This window comes from Piliocolobus tephrosceles, chromosome 13, assembly GCF_002776525.5.
Source record: "Piliocolobus tephrosceles isolate RC106 chromosome 13, ASM277652v3, whole genome shotgun sequence".
Classification (NCBI taxonomy): Eukaryota; Metazoa; Chordata; class Mammalia; order Primates; family Cercopithecidae; genus Piliocolobus; species Piliocolobus tephrosceles.
In genome coordinates this window covers 45,994,746-46,012,144 of record NC_045446.1, presented here as the reverse complement: position 1 = coordinate 46,012,144, position 17,399 = coordinate 45,994,746, and the positions used below count along the sequence as shown (strand labels likewise).

General features: G+C 40.1%; 1 protein-coding gene across 14 annotated transcripts in view; it reads right to left on the bottom strand.

The window, feature by feature from the left end:
* HPS5 (HPS5 biogenesis of lysosomal organelles complex 2 subunit 2) overlaps positions 1 to 17,399 on the bottom strand; it is a 46,090-nt gene that overhangs the window by 25,089 nt on the left and 3,602 nt on the right. For 4 of the 14 annotated variants that reach the window (XM_023230763.2, XM_023230762.2, XM_023230760.2 and 1 more), the window contains exons 2-9: positions 15,818 to 15,974; positions 14,671 to 14,790; positions 9,988 to 10,098; positions 9,460 to 9,524; positions 8,794 to 8,986; positions 6,985 to 7,118; positions 4,209 to 4,421; positions 3,510 to 3,581 (exon numbers count right to left, since the gene is read on the bottom strand). In XM_023230763.2, coding sequence (XP_023086531.2) covers positions 3,510 to 3,581; positions 4,209 to 4,421; positions 6,985 to 7,118; positions 8,794 to 8,986; positions 9,460 to 9,524; positions 9,988 to 10,098; positions 14,671 to 14,790; positions 15,818 to 15,925 — 1,016 coding nt within the window. In that variant the 5' untranslated portion in view covers positions 15,926 to 15,974. Of the gene's footprint in view, positions 1 to 3,509; positions 3,582 to 4,208; positions 4,422 to 4,877; positions 6,297 to 6,984; positions 7,119 to 8,793; positions 8,987 to 9,459; positions 9,525 to 9,987; positions 10,099 to 14,670; positions 14,791 to 15,817; positions 15,975 to 17,399 lie in introns of those variants that run through there. The other 10 variants (XM_023230771.2, XM_023230769.2, XM_023230770.3 and 7 more) reach the window with 5 other exon arrangements.

The window sequence follows — 17,399 nt, the reverse complement described above, 5'->3', positions numbered from 1 at the left end:
TTAAGGACAGGGACCATATTTCTTTTTCCTTTTTGTTTCCAAGAATATTAAACATGGTTCCATGTGGCTATGAAACTAACTGATTTTTAACAGGAGTTGAGTACTCATGTAAGTGTTAAACATTTTGTCAATATGAAAGACCCGATCACTATCCCTACAGGAAAGTAATCTTTGTCATAAAATGCAAGAAATGGTCAGAATCTTAATCCAAAGTCAAATTGAGAAGGCTGCCTTCAAGAGTCAGAGGAGAAAAAAAAAAAAGGAGGGGGTCCAGAGGATCCCTGAGAAAGAGATACAGGATCATAATTTTGATACTGAAGCTGACATTGAGCTTGGAAAACTCCTTAGGAATTGCAACCTAGATTAGATGGGGGGCTGGGGACGGGAACTTAGATAAAAGCTGATACTTGTAATTTATACATTCCTCATCCCCTTATCCTTACACTGATAATAAATGGGGACACAAACCTAAGAGCATTGTTTTAAAGTTCGAGAAAGTAATACCAATGTGCCTGAAAGGAAACAAAGTGCATAAGGATGCCCCCTCTGGGATTTATGGGTTGCAACAGTAAAAGTCCCATAGGGCACAGTGTACAAATGAAAAAAATAAATAAACAGAAACGAAAAGAAGTCCTCCTCTTCATGTTTTTGAAACAACTCTTTGTTGAATTCACTATCATTTGAGAGGTTTCTATGTGTCTAGCACTGCCCATAGAAAAGGAGTTGACAATCTGATGCTGGGATGCATATTCATAATACAATAAGAGAGTGGCAATGATAAAGGAATGAATATGGTTTGACAACAGTACATGCACAGGAACAGGCTGTCTAATGTAAGCCTCTTGGAGGAAATCAGCAGAGGTTTCAAAGCGGCATTAATTGTTGCTTTAGCTGAGGAACAGGCAGAGAGTCAGATCATCAAAGGTTTTGTCTACCATGGTAGGGACTGTTAACAGGAGCTTTAAATAGCTACAGTCAAAAGAATAACTCTACCAGGAGAGCTAAGTGTATTGTGGCCTGACTACTAGAAAACATACTCTTGGGTACTTTGGGAGGCCAAGGCAGGTGGATTGCCTGAGCCCAGGAATTCGAGACCAGCCTGAGCAACAAGGTGAAACCCTGTCTCTACTAAAATATAACAAATTAGCCAGGGGTGGTGGCGTGCACCTGTGAGTCCCAGCTACCTGGGAGGTTGAGGCAGGAGAATTGCTAGAACCTGGAAGGTGGAGGTTGCAGTGAGCCGAGATCGCACCACTGCACTCCAATCTGGGCGACAGAGCAAGACTCTGTCTCTTAAAAAAAAAAAAAAAAAAATACTCTTGGGTAAGGGACTTCCCAACATCCCGCACATCACATCATAGTCAACAAATATTTATTAAGTATCTATCACGTGCCAGGCATTAGGCCAAGCATTGAAAAAATAATAGTGAACAAAACAGAAATAAAGCCCTCATGGAGCTTACTGTCTAGGGTAAGACATGTATAAATATTACATTAATATGTAATTATATTATATTAAATATTATATTAATATGTAACTATATTATATTAATTGTAATTTATTATATTAATTGTAATTAATTGTAACATTGTATTAATATGTAATTATAAACAAATTATAATATATGTAAAGATATTAATATGTAATTATAAAAAATTAAGATGTAATTATAAATTAATATGTAATTACAAAATTACATGTAAATATAAATTATATAAATGTAATTATATTGTATATAATTATAAAATTATAAATTTATATATAAATATATATAATATGTAATATATAAATATATATAATATGTAATATATAAATTATATATTATATAATACATAAAAATGACAAGTGCCGTAAAGGAAGAATGCTAAAGAAGGAAGAGTTTTTAGCATGCTTTATCTAATTATGGGCAAATAAATATCTTTCTCTAGTAATTTTCATGATGAATTAGAATTACGGAGTTACTAAAGTGTTATAATGTCTATAATTCACTTTTTAATTTTTTTTTTTTGAGAAAGAGTCTTGCTCTGTAGCCCAGGCTGGAGTGCAATGGCACAATCTCGGCTTACTGCAACCTCCACCTTCCAGGTTCAAGTGATTCTCCTACCTCAGCCTCCCTAGTAGCTGGGATTACAGAAGCGTGCCACCATGCCGGGCTAATTTTGTATTTTTAGTGGAGACGGGGTTTCTCCATGTTGATAAGTTAGTCTCGAACTCCTGACCTCAGATGATCTGCCTGCCTCTGTCTCCCAAAGTGCTGGGATTACAAGCATGAGCCACACCCAGCCTTATAATTCACTTTTAAATACTTCAGTGTAGGAAGTATGACAAATACATAAGCTGGTTTTTATCCTTACCCTTAGAGGCAATTAGTTAACATTTCAATTACTTTTAAAAAATCACAAAGAGTGGTTAGTTAGCCTTTGAGAGAACTGAATCAGGTGTTTGCACTCCAGTGTACCATATAACAACTTCATACAACGTTTGCTGAATTTGCATCAGAGATCTTGTTAACTAGCCTAAGGGATATCAGAAATAATTTTTTTTTTTTTTTTGAGACGGAGTCTCACTCTGTAGCCCAGGCTGGAGTGCAGTGGCGCGATCTCCGCTCACCGCAAGCTCCGCCTCCCGGGTTCACGCCATTCTCCTGCCTCAGCCTCCCGAGTAGCTGGGACTACAGGCGCCTGCCACCTCGCCCGGCTAATTTTTTTTTTTTTTTTTTTTGTATTTTTAGTAGAGACGGGGTTTCACCATGTTAGCCAGGATGGTCTCAATCTCCTGACCTCGTGATCCACCCACCTCGGCCTCCCAAAGTGCTGGGATTATAGGCGTGAGCCACCACGCCTGGCCAGAAATAATTTTTTATTGATGAAATAGAGTTCAAGATATTGGCTGGAAATCATACACTGGTGCTCTTGCAGAACAAGGTGTAAGAAGTGGCTGGCCCAGCAGTTAACAACTTTTAGGGCAGCACTTTGTGCTGGACTTTGCACCTAATCCAACTAGAAGGCTGGCTGAACTCTGACTTTAGAATACGGCTGAAACTGCCTCCAGCAGATCTTTCATGCAAGTATTTGTCAGAGTACCTACAGGATAGAGAGCTGAAATTTCACCAAGCATACAAGAACAAGTTCTACAACTTTTTTTGTGCCTGCTTGCTAAAAAAACATACATCTGTGTGGCATATTTTGATCTGGGACTTGCTTTCATTATAGCATCCCACCAGGTAGGGGAGGTTATGAAGAGGTTAGTAGAGCTATCTTAGCTCTGTTAGAAGTTTCTTGGCAATTATAAACTCTCCAATTGGCTTGGAAAGAGAAGTGTATTTCTAGGATCTTTCCATTCCTTTTAAATACAGAACACTTCATGTAACATAATTATTTCCTAACTTTCTAAAAATAATTTAGTGCAAAAATAACCTTAAAAAACTAACTACTTCTGAACAAGAAACAGAGATTAAAAGCTAAGTATTCTTTTTTTCCCCCCAGATCAAAGGAAAGTAGAAACTTACCTAAGATGTAAGAGTTTGGGGAAAGACAAAGATTGGGAGGATCCAACTGTATGATCATACTGAGGTTCTGATCTAGAAAGTAAACACATCTGTTAATGAGTTTATCTGTTAGAACATAAAATTATACTTTTCCCAATACAGGGTAATTTTTGCCTCCAAAACAAATTCAACAGCCTAACTACATCTGCCCTTATTCAACTCACATTAATCATAGGAAAGGTAATTCTCAAAGACTTCTTTGGTTTTTCTGAATCTTTTAATAAAAATTCAACTTCACTCTGAAAAGACATAATGAAATCATTTTTTTTTTTTTTGAGACGGAGTCTCGTTCTGTCGCCCAGGCTGAGTGCAGTGGCATGATCTCAGCTCACTGCAAGCTCCGCATCCTGGGTTCACGTCATTCTCCTGACTCAGCCTCCTGAGTAGCTGGGACTACAGGCATGCGCTACCACGCCCAGCTAATTTTTTTTTTGTATTTTTAGTAGAGATGGGGTTTCACCGTTAGCCAGGATGGTCTCAATTTCCTGACCTCGTGATCCACAGGCCTCGGCCTCCCAAAGTGCTGGGATTACAGGCGTGTGCCACCGCGCCTGGCCAGGTATAATAAAATCTTTAACACTTATAGAATATCAGAGATTTTCACCCAACCTCTATATATAAGCTCTTCAAACAATCCTAACAAGCCATACAAATCATTACCTTAGAGTAATCACAGGGAGAGGTGGCAACGAGAGGAGTTTCTTGAACTGATGTGTACTTATAACTTCTCCATCAAAGTTCACTTCCCACATCCTAGAGCCTGGGCGAGCACAATATATCAGAGGTTGCTGGCCCCCAGAACATCTTCCAGGAAAGAAACAAGCTCCGTATTCTCCATCTCTTTCCTTGTTTCCAATTTTCCAAAACTTTTCTCTAACATCCAGAAAGGAAGAGAAAGCAGATTTACTTATTTAAAAAAAGGCAAAAACAATGGCACTACAAATCAGCATGGGCATAATAACTCCATTCACAATGCCTTCTCCTTCATTCATATTAGCAATATACTAAAAAAACCAATAGAATGGAAAGATCAAAATAGGATTCTGGCTCTGATTTGCCATTACCTATTTCTGTGACAGGAAGCAAATCATTTCATATTAGTACTTAGTTTATTAGCCACAGAATAAGAGGCTCAGAATTAACGTAAAGGCCCCTTTCAAATCTAAAAGGTGAATGCTACCGAACTATTCCGTACATCCTTGAACCCTACTAATTGCTTCTAAAGTCACTTTGTAAAATGTTCTTTGGACACTCTATGGAAGCTACTAATCTAGTTCTCTAACCCTGTCTCCAAGTCACTTCCTCACCACAAACACCCAATAAACTTACTTTTTCCTCAAAAACCCAGGTCCTTCGGAAACTCTGCACCTTGGAGTATTCTGCTCCCTTAGGATTACATGAGTTAGATATATAAAAGAGCTTAGTACACTGCCTGGGAACATGGAAGGTGATAATGATGAGGGAGATGTCTCTTCCTAAAAACTCTTGTTACTTACTCTCCATGATTCCATCATTCCTCCTCAGAAACTTTCCCTGATTCCCATATATGCAATTACATGCTTCCTATGCTTTGCTTTCATAGCACTTATGATATGATATATGGCAATTATGTCTATTTAAACAGCAAATCATGACTTTTCAGGGCAAAGGACACTTCTTATTCCTCTTTGGTTGGATTCCCAGTGTGTAGCACAGTGTCAGGCCTACAGAAAGCACTCAATACATTGTAGAGTTCCATAAACTCAATCTCTTTTATTGAAGAGTGATCTAGTACACTCTCTAGCATGAATTTACTAGATAACCTCTGATAATTCAATAACTACTTCTGTAGTTACTTGTTTTATGAATAAAATATAACATTTGCTTTATTTTAAGAACACTGGTGTAAGAGTGCTTTGAAATGTATACAGAGCAGTACAGTAAGTAGTGGTTTTATTACTTATATTCCTTATTTGGGAAATAAAATATATTTCTTCCTTATTTTATATATTTTATGGTACCTAATACAGTGTTAAGGATCTGGAGGAATATAATAAATGTTTGCTGAGTCAAAAATGCAATCAATTCATTATCATTTATATCCTCATTAATCTTACTTTCTATTATTTTTCAAACATTATGTCACAGGCCCAAAGTTGAGTATTTTCACATATGCTACCTTAGTTAACTCTTAACACTAAATTTACATGAAGCAAAGTCATATCTATCACTTTGGCTAGTCACTAGGAGGCCTAGCTTTTAAAAACATATATATATACTGTTTGTTGGGAGGGAAAATAGGTTGAAACAAAAAGATTTTTTAACACAAGTATATCTTTTATTATACTATCCATGTCCCCAAAAACTGAATTCTAGCTAACAGAAAGTAAGCACATCTAAAAATGTTATTTTTACAAGAGGTTCTAGGCTACTAGAACTTTAGTTATGAAATAGGTACACGGGAGTTGATTACACAATTCTCCCTTCTTTTGTGTAGGCTCAAAATTCTCCATGACAAATTTTTAAAAGGAGATGGTCCTGAGAAATATGATAGCTGCCAGGTCCAGTGAAAAAAAGAATGGCCAGTGAAAATTTCCTTGCAGTGAGAATGGCTGAGAACTTTGGCACAGTGATGCATAATATTCATTTCCAGCTGTCTGCTATTCTGCTCTGGTATTTCACAGCTACCTCTAATGCACTCCTTTGCCACTCTTTGGACCTCTGGCTCTATCTACCCTTGAGATTTTGATGAAATACTTATCTTCGTAAAGCTCTTCTTCTTCATCCAATTTCACCCTTTAGTAAAATTCTATTAAAATAAAACAAATCTTGAAAACAACAAAACTCAAAGAAGCCTTCCTGCTTCCCCATATAAAAACAGGCCTTTGGCCTTCTCTCATGGCACTTAGAATATGCCTCACCAGCAACAGGCTCACGGAATACTTGTCTTAGTCACCCACTGGACTGTCTTGGACTCCTCTACCTCCTCTCTGCTCTCTAACATCAGCTTGCATACAACTGATTTCGTAACATCTGTAATAGCCAAGGGTAGTGGTTCTTGCCTGTAATCCAAGCACTTTGGGAGGCTGAGGCAGGAAGATCGCTTGAGCCCAGGAGTTCAAGACCCACCTGGGTAACATGACAAAACCCAGTCTCTGAACAAAATACAAAAAATTAGCAGGGCATGGTGGCATGTGCCTGTAGACCCAGCTACTTGAGAGGCTGAGGTAGGAGGATCGCTTGAGCTGGGGAGGTCAAGGCTGCAGTGAGCCATGATCACACCACTGCACTTCAGCCTGAGTGACAGAGTGAGACCCTGTCTCAAAAAAACAAAAAAGAAAAGAAAAGAAAAAAAAAATCTGTATAACTGATTGATGGGGCTTGGGGTAGATAACTTCTAAGTTCCTCCCATTTCTAAAAGTCTGCATTTCTGATGACTAATGGATGGTCAGCATACCTCTCAGTGTCACACAAGAAGGATCGAGTTAGTGAAGATATAAGTAGCCTTCCATCCAAATAATCTAACTGTACAACACAGGAGTCAACTGTTGTTATGGTCTGAACAGGAAACATCACAAAAGCAGCAGCTGCCTAAAAGGAATGTGAGAAAGAAATAAAGTTTATTTAATCATAACATACACATGTGATCTCTTCCTCTTTACCTTGTAAATGAAGATAACTTGAATAGCAAAATAAAATTTTCAAATAAGCCAAAATTTAATTTGCTTGTAAGGATATCAAAGTTTCACTCACTTAAAAGTTGTATTAAATAATTTGGTACATTAACTGCAGAAGGGAATTCTTAAGGCTCTGTTTGTGATCATCTAATCTTAGAGGTTAGAATGAAAAAGATGAAGCAAGCTTTAGAACTTGTTAGTCAGGCGTGGTAGCACAGATCTATAATCCCAGCTACCTGGGAAGCTGAGGCAGAAGGATTGCTTGAGCCTAGGAGCTTGAGGCTACAGTAAGCTTTGATCACGCTACTATATTCCAGCCTGGGCAACAGAGGAAGAACTTGTCTCTAACTAACTAAAGTTCTGGAGTATGTGAGAGAATTTTTCACCTGTAGATAGTACTTCTCCCTTTGAGAAAAAGACAAAGTACGTTTACTATGTATAGGGTTTCTATATTTTAGATCCAAAATATATTAAGAATCAATTGATAACTTTGATAGGTCATGATGGCAAAAACCAGAAAAATATTCTGATGTGTTCATTAAAATAAAGTCATTGAGCCAATAGCCAGGTGCAGTGGCTCATGCCTGTAATCCCAACACTTTGGGAGGGCAAGGTGAGTGGATCGCTTGAGCCCAGGAGTTCGAGACCAGCCTGGGCAACATGGCAAAACCCTGTCCCTACAAAAAATTTTTAAAAATTAGCCAGGCGTGGTGGTACATGCCAGTAGTCCCAGCTACTCAGGAGGTTTGGGGTGGGAGGATGGCTTCAGTCCGGGTGATCAAGAGTGCAGTGAACCACGATCTCATCACTGTACTTCAGCCTGAGTGACAGAACAAGAACCTGTCTCAAAATAAAACAAAATAAAATATAAAATAAAATTAATTTAGCCAATAGTAGTTAGAGCCCTTCTTTTCTGCCAGGATCCTAAACAGAAATAAGCCAATGCGAGACAAATCCCTCTACTTCTGCTGTAATGGCCTTGGAGGAGCAGGACAATGAGAAGCTGGTCTACTCTGTCTTAATGACAGACTGGAGCATTCTGTTAGGGTAAACTGAGTCTCAACCCTTCTACTCAGAAATAACTGCAGCAGGAAGCCTGAGAACCTGCAGAGCAGAGCAAACCCCGAAGGGGTCTTCAAGATTCCATTCAAAATAAATTATATCCATCCTGATAAAAAAATATTCCTAGACCTATGAGTTTCTTCTACACAAGAAGCGGAGAAGACCAGGAGCCTGAGCAATTGGTGTCATTTCTATGTCTGTCATTTTATTCACACCAATAATAAATAGATTTCTTTTCTTTCATAGCCTTATACTAAAGAATGCTTTAAATGAGCCATGCAGGTGAATCAGGAAGAACTGCAAAGTACTGAGGTTAGCTCACAAAAGCCATTCTGTAACAGCATTGAGCTGTAACAGGCTACTATATGTACTATATAAAAACAGGTCTCCTCAAAATCTCCAAGTCTGGACTCTGGATTAGTCTCCCAAGAAATACAGTAGATAAAAATCACAACCTTTAATTGGAAGTTTTATAAGACAACACCTTGTATCTCACTACATACACAAAGAATGGGACTGCTTCTCACCTTTGCTTGTTTAGAAGTACTGAGTTTGATGGCAGAAACCTTCCCAGTATGATCACCTACAAAAACTCTAAGAATAGCTGTATCCCAACAGAGAGCTGTGACTCTTCGGCCTTTGTGTTCTGAAGACACATAAATTTGTTCTGGTTTCCCACGACGCTCTTGATTTAATTCCCAAACAACTACAAGACCTTGACTGCAAGAATTGAGTCACAGAGGCAAACTTTTGGCAATGATGAACAAGGTACAATTTAATTGCATCACAGTATCAACTATATTAAATACATATGCAACTCTTATTCTTCAGAAAAGAGGAAGTATTATAAAAAGTCAAGATATTAATTTCCTTGTTTTAGTCACCAAACCAGTTTAATAGGAGAAGTTAAATGATCTAAATTATCTCTGTTCCCTTTCTCTTTTAAGGCCTTTGAAATGTTGTAACCTCAAATTAGCATTTTCTACAAACACTCGGATGACCAGCTATCCGTTCTTGTTTGCTGGGTACTGAGAGATTTCCCGAGACACAGGAATTTCAGCGTTAAAACTAGGACAATCCTAGGCAAACCAGGATGGTTGGTTACCCTAACAAACACATTAAATAAAATAATTAAATGTGTCAAATTGAAATGTATTTGAAAACGGACAGACAGTTTTAGAACAGATTCTTACCTGGTAGCTACAGCAACATAATCATCATCATGTAAACAACAGGCAACTTGAGAAATTGCACCTTCCTAGAGTACAAAAGAAAAAATATTTTTTAAATCTCAAGTTTTACATTATTATTATTATTATTATTATTTTTTTTTTTTTTGAGACTGAGTCTCGCTCTGTTGCCCAGGCTGGGGTGCACTGATGCAGTCTCGGCTCACTGCAACCTCCACTTTCTGGGTTCAAGCAATTCTCCGGCCTCCGCCTCCCAAGTAGCTGGGATTACAGGTGCCCACCAACATGCCCAGCTAATTTTTGTATTTAGCAGAGACAGGGTTTCACCATGTTGGCCAGGCTGGTCTCCAACCCCTGACCTCAGGTAATCCACCCGCCTTGGCCTCCCAAAATGCTGGGATTATAGGCGTGAGCCACTGCACCAGGGCAAGTTTTACATTCTTTTATTCCAAATGATTATTTATATTGGAGAAATTTGCATTTATGAAAGAGACTCCAAATGGTATATGACAGAGCTGTCCTTAATCTTACCCTGTGTGAAAGAAAAAGCCTGTGCTTCCAACCTTCTTTCTGAATGAGATGGAGTCCTCCTCCTGAACTGCCCAAAGCCAACCATTTCCGAGACACAGCTATGCTCGTGCACTAAAAACATGTAAAGAGAAGTGTGAGATGATAACAGCTACTTAACCAAATAGACTATCCACTGAAAATAAATACTGAGGATTTATGCATCAGGCTCCTTCCCTCACTTTACCCTCTGTCCAAATGGACACAACATGACACTTACTCTCTAATTCTAGAATAGTAAAAAATACTGAAGAAAGAACATTTTGTTTTTAAACTTCTAAATGAATTTCACAAAGGCTGAATAGGCTCCACCATGTGAGTAATTTTCCCTTGGCAAAAGCTGGCTGTTAGACTGTTCATATTTTGTGTAATTTGGCTAGGTCATTCCAATGCTAACTATAACAATGGAAGACCAAGGCAGTTACCAGAAGATAAAGCAACCATGTTAAATATTCATTCATTTACATCACTTCTAATCTGTACAAACACCACAAAACATCCGCAAGTCTTAGGGTAGGTGAGACTCCATCAGAGAATGCAGTGGCCATGCTGTGCCCAATACCCTGTGGCAAAGTTATTAGTTGGTTGACTAAGAGACATTCCCAATCTTCTTCAATTTTGCTGCTTTTCACTACAGAAGTTGGAAAACCTAAATATTCACCTTCCCAGTTCCCCAGTTGCCAAGCGTTGCCATGTAACTCAATTCTAGCTAATATGACCAACACAGCTGAGGGCTTCTCAGGAAGGGAAGCTTTACCTTTCCAGATAAGAGGCCGAGCCTGTAGAAAGCCTTTGCCCTTTGCCCCTACTTTCTTGAGACGTTAATGAGAATAGTAAGACTGGAAACAGGACACATATTGCAAATGCAACTAAAAGCTAACATATGTACAATGGTAGAAGGGGAAAAATGGGAGCCAGTTATATCATTGGGCCACTACACTAAACCCAGAACACTAACCTCCTATGAGATTATAAACATCTTTACCACTTAAGCTCCTATTAATATGTTACACCATACTGTAACTTGCCGCTGAAAAAATGTCTGATGTCAAGCCTCAAAACTGTTACTCATATTATTTTGTCTATCACTTCCTATTTTTCCCTTTCCTCAGATGCTAGTATTTCCTTTAGGGCAGTAGCAAAAGTATAAAAATGAAATTATTTTGGTACTGGTTATGAAACTTTGTTTTTTACCACATCATTCCTGAGTTTAATCAAAATAACTCAGAGATTGAAGGAAGTACATAGTTCTTTGAATTCCAATGACAATCAAAACACATAGCTATTCAGAAAAGAAAAATAGCTCAGGGCAGTTTGAACTATGTGAAGTATGCAGGTCCAGACAGAAATGAATATGAGATATCAGTCATGCCCCCACTCTCGGCACCCATGCCTGGGGACAATTGTTTAAAGTCATTTTGTCACTGACTAGCTGTCTCGCCTGTTAACTTCATGTCACTGAAATCTGTGATACTAAGAACAGTGTATAGCCAATCAATAGTTTTCGTTATTTTAACATGTTATTGGTAAACAACTCAGAATCTGCCTCCTTTTCCTTTAAACATCCACTTGGGCTAGACAAGGTGGCTCACGCCTATAATCCCAACACTTTGGGAGGTCAGAAGTTCGAGACCAGTCTGAGCAACAGAATAAGACCCCAGCCCTAATTTAAAATTTTTTATTTTTAAGAAAACCAGACCAGGCACAGCAGCTCACGCCTGTAATCTCAGCACTTTGGGAGGCCGAGGTAGGAGGATCACGAGGTTAGGAGATCGAGACCATCCTGGCCAACAAGGTGAAACCCCATCTCTACTAAAAATACAAAAATTAGCTGGATGTGGCAGTGTGCACCTGCAATCCCAGCTACTTAGGAGGCTGACGCAGTAGAATCACCTGAACCCAGGAGACGGAGGTTGCAGTGAGCCAAGATTGCGCCACTAAACTCCAGCCTGGAGACAGAGCTAGACTCCATTTCAAAAAAAAAGGCCTGGTGCGGTAGCTCATGCCTGTAATTCCAGCACTTTCGGAGGCCAAGGCTGAAGGACTGCCTGAGCCCAGGAGTTTGAGACCAGCCATAGCAACATAATGAAACCCTATCTCTAAGAAATTTACAAAAATTAGTCGGGCCATGTGGTGTGGTGCACGCCTGTAGTCTCAGTTACTTGAGAGGCTGAGGCAAGAAGACTGCCTGACGCCAGTTCAAGGCTACAGTGCACTGTAGTGTGCTATGACTCAGCTATGATGACTGTGAATAGCCACTGTACTCCAGCTTGGGCAACACAGTAAGACTGCACCACCCCTTGCCCCACCATCCGTTTCAAAAAAAAATCCACCCAGCACGTTGGGAGGCTGAGGCGGGCATATTACTTGAGGCCAGGTGTTCAAGAACAGCCTGGCCAATATGGCAAAACCCCATCTCCACTAAAAATTCAAAAATTAGCCAGGCATGGTGGTACACACCCGTAATCCTAGCCTCTCTGGTGGCTGAGGCACGAGAATCACTTGAAACCAGGAGGCAGGGTTTGCAGAGAGCTGAGATGGTGCCACTGTACTCCATCCTGGGCAACAGAGCACGACTGCATCTCAAAAAAAAAAAAAAAAAAAATCCACTTGTAACTGCTGCTAATTAAAGTGTATATTTAAAACAACTTTTATCTATGTTCCCACATTGTAATCTTCAAGCTTGGCCCTAATAAACCGTCTGCTTATATTATTTTTGCCTTTGTCTCTGTTTTGTTTTTTGGGTTTTTTTTTTATTCCTTTTGAGATAGGGTCTTGCTGTGTCACCCAAGCTGGAATGCAGTGCAGTGATCACAGCTCACTGTAGCCTTAACCTCCCTGGCTCAAGCAATCCTCCCAACTCAGTCTTCTGAGTAGCTGGGACCACAGGTGCCCAACACTATGTCCAGCTAATTTTTGTATTTTTTGTAAAGACGGGATTTTGCCATGTTGCCCAAGCTGGTCTCAAACTCCTGAGCTCAAGCAATCCTCCCACTTCTGCCTCCTAAATTACTGGGATTACAGGTGTGAACCACCAAGCCAGGGCACTTGCCTCAGCTTCTTCCTCTTAGGTCGACATTCTGCCCAGAGTGAACTAACTTTTGCTTTGCTCCCTAAAATGAGGGTTACACCAGACTCCCTGTTTTGGAATGACCGTAGTATAACTGCAATGATTCATGTTATTCAAAATGTAACGGGGTTATTGGGGCTCAGCAACCAATACCCCAAAATATGGAGCTTTGACATGCTGACAGTTCTCAGAAGTTGCCTCAAAACCAAAGTCCCTTTAACCTTGCCTCGTTTCCACCTCTCCACCAAGCACAGAGAGGGACTCTCTCCATAGGAATTTCCTTATCTGACCAAGAAAGCCTCTTTCCAAAAGGCACAGGCTCAGTGGCTCATGCCTGTAATCCCAGCACTTTGGGAGGAGGCAGGAGGATTGTCTGAGGCCAGGAGTTTGAGACGAGGCTGCCCAACATGGTGAAACTCCATCTCTACTAAAAATACAAAAATTAGCCAGGCATGGCAGCAGGTGCCTGTAATCCCAGCTACTCGGGAGGCTGCGGCACAAGACTCACTTGAACCCAGGAAGTAGAGGTTGCAGTGAGCCAAGATCCTGCCACTGCACTCCAGCCTGGGCAAGGGAGTGAGATTCTATCTCAAAAAAGAAAAGAAAGAAAGGAAAGACAGAAAGAAAGAGAGAGAAAGCTTCCTTCCAAAAGAAATGCAATTGTCCTAAACGCTTTCCCTAGGGATCTCATTCAAATTACCAGGAAAGATCAACCACTAGAGAAGAGACTGGGAGTGATCATCATGCCCAGACAGGCTTTTCATTTATTCTTCTGAAGGCAGCTCCAAGAGTTCATCCGGGGGATTTTACCTGATTGTTCCTATGCAGCTCCATCCCTCACCTTCCCATGTCTGCCTCCCACTTGCTAGGTCTATTCATTCTCCCTAATGATTTATTGCTACTCAAAACAATCACCTACTTTCTCCATATCCCCACTTCCCTATGAAAGAGGGTACATATAGCCAGGCATGGTGGCTCACTCCTGTTACCCCAGTGCTTTGGGGAGGCCAAAGGCCAAGGCACAGGATTGCTTGTGGCCAGGAGTTAGATGCTATCATGAGCTATGGTCTCACCACTGTACTCCAGCCTGGGCAACACAGCAAGACCCCATCTCTACAAAAACTTTTTTAAAATCAGCCCGGCATGGTGTCGAGTATGTTTAGTCCCAGGTACTCAAGAGGATGAGGCAGGAGGATTACTGGAACCCAGAAGTTTGAGGTTATAGTGAGCTAGGATCTCCCCATTGCACTCAGGCACAGGCAACAAAGAGAACCTGTTTCAAAAGAAAAAAAAAAAAGAAAAGAAGATTTTATATGCCTTTTTTCCTATTAATCTTACTTGTCTTAGTTGATTTTCAGCAAACCTTCAGAGGGTGAAGGGACAGTTTTCTCTTGGTCTTTGTGGGATATACTCATTTATACCATTTTATTTTCAATCAAATACATTAGCTTCTGAGAGAAAACAGCAACACTAACAGGAAAATGAAGCAAGTCAGTATCATGGTTTCCAGGGATGGTAAATTAGAATTCAAAAGATAGCTCAAAAAATAAATCAAGAAAGAGCTATGAAAATTATACCTCTATGTAAAGTGTCAACCTAAAAGGAAGAAGTTGAGGCCAAATTAACATCGAGTTTATCTGGGCCAAGTTTGAGGACTGCAGCCTAGGACACACTTCCAAGTTGCCTTGGTGAATGCTCTGGAAAACAAAAAACTCAAGTTCTCAGAAGAGGCTGTTTGTCAGGAATTCTCACCGGCTTACAGCAATAACATTGATTAGTGATTGGCTATACACTTTTGAACTATAAGGTATACTGCATTTTATCACTACTTGGTGTCAGTTAGTTTAGTGCCCACATAGCAAGTAGCTTCAAGAGGTAATTAATTAGCTCAAACAAGAGTGATAAGACCTGTAATCCCAGCACTTTGGGAGGCCAAGGCGGGCTGATCACACGATCAGGAGATCAAGACCATCCTGGCTAACCTGATGAAACCCTGTATCTACTAAAAATACAAAAAATTAGCCAGGCATGGTGGTGGGTGCTGTAGTTCCAGTTACTCGGTAGGCTGAGGCAAGAGAATGGCGAGAACCCAGGAGGCGGAGCTTACAGTGAGCCAAGATCGTGCCACTACACTCTAGCCTGGGTGACAGAGCGAGACTCCGTCTCAAAAAAAAAAAAAAAAACAGTGATAAAAGACTGCTGTTTCACTCCAATGCTTCTCTGGGCCTGACAATTTTTTTTTTTTTTTTGAGACAGAGTCTCACTCTTTTGCCCAGGCTACAGTGCAGTGGCATGACCTCGGCTCGCTGCAACCTCCACCTCCCGAGTTCAAGTGATTCTCATGCTTTAGCCTCCCGAATACCTAGGATTACAGGCACATGCCACCTTGCCCAGCTAATTTTTGTATTTTTTAGTAGAGACAGAGTTTTGCCATGTTGGCCAGGCTGGTCTTGAACTCCTTGCCTCAAGCGATCCTCCCACCTCAGCCTCCCAAAGTGTTGGAAATACAGGTGTGAGCCACCACACCCAGGCTGGGCCTGATAATTTAAAGGGGCTCACATTCCTCAGATAAAAAGTTTATTTTCTTTTTTTCTCCCCACGAAAGTATGACTAGGACAGGTAAGAACACCCAAGATTCCATAAAACGTTAAGGAACTAGAGGGTAGGGGCACAGTAACAAAGAGTACATGAAAATGAAACTGATATAAGGATCAATAAATTCACCTTTAGACGACTGGAGTCCAGCCGCAGGGCTGACAGTAATGGATCCAGAGATTCAAACTCTGCAAGAACATGGCTGTAGGACTCTGGTATCACTGGCACAAAAGTCATTTAGCCAGAAAGCTGAAACTTGCTGAATGATAGATACAGTATTCCTTACCTGAATAAAATCCACAAAAATATAATTTAAGAAGCCCTCCATTCATTTAACATGCATTTAACAAATATGTGGGGAACATAATGAAACATGAGAAAGTCCCCACTATACAGGTACTTAGAAAGAAAACACATACAGGTAACATTGTATGCCACAGTGTGTTTACATTGTGTCATTCCCTGACTCTAAAACTCCCAGAGTAGCAGGTACGGATTCTCAAGGCCCTCCATAATCCTATCCCCCTCTATTATCTAACAGTGTGAGCAAGCAGAATAGGCAGAGTAGGATTTAGGAAAATTGGCCTGTCTCCTCTGAGGCAAAACAGTAACCCTGTTGCTGTATTTCTGTGAGTAGTAAATCTTCTGTCTTTAGGAGTCTTTCATTAAAATGCAATCTTCCATAAAGGTCTCAACTTATTAGGTGTTATCAGCAAACCCTACAGTTATCAGCTAACAATATAACAGTGCTTAATAGGAATAGGCCACTAGACTCCTCTCTCCAACCTAGCAGGGGCTTAGTAAGTGAGGTGAATGAATGAACAGATCTACTAAGTGAGAGGGTACAGGAAATAGAGCACAAAGAAAAATAAAGAGCTTCAACAAAAGAGACTAGATAGGACAGAACAGGGATAAGAATGCAAGGTAACAAATGCCAAATAACCAGTGAGGACTTTGTAAAGTAACACAAGAGTTTTTATGTGTTCACCTACTCTCAAACGCACTTTTATGTCCAATTGCAGCAATTTCCAGAAAAAAACAAAAGAAAATTCTCCCCATAAATTACAACTTTTCTCAATCACTTGTTATCTGCCAAATTTAGAAAGCAAATTAATACAACAGAAAAATTCATAAACTGTTTATACATTCTCGTTATTTGTTCATGCTTTATGTTTTTGACTTTTTTTCCAGAAACATATATATTCAATCACTCATTTATTCAACAGATTTGTACTGAGCACCCACCTAAGTGCCAGACATTATTCTAGGTCCTAGATATGATAAAGTTCTAACCCTCAAAGAACATACTTTCTAGCGGCAAAACGAAGACTATAATATTTTTTATTGCACACATATAACACAATCTGATTTTCTGCTAGTAACACTGTTCCTAATACAGCTTGACCTCTGCAAGGAGAATGATGTTCAGGAAAAAAAAAAAAAAAAGTTTTCACATGCCTGTACTCAAAATATTTGAGAATTATTGATCTAAGAAAATCTTCCCTCGCCGGGCGCGGTGGCTCAAGCCTGTAATCCCAGCACTTTGGGAGGCCGAGACGGGCAGATCACGAGGTCAGGAGATCGAGACCATCCTGACTAACACGGTGAAACCCCGTCTCTACTAAAAACTACAAAAACACTAGCCGGGCGAGGTGGCGGCGCCTGTAGTCCCAGCTACCCGGGAGGCTGAGGCAGGAGAATGGCGTGAACC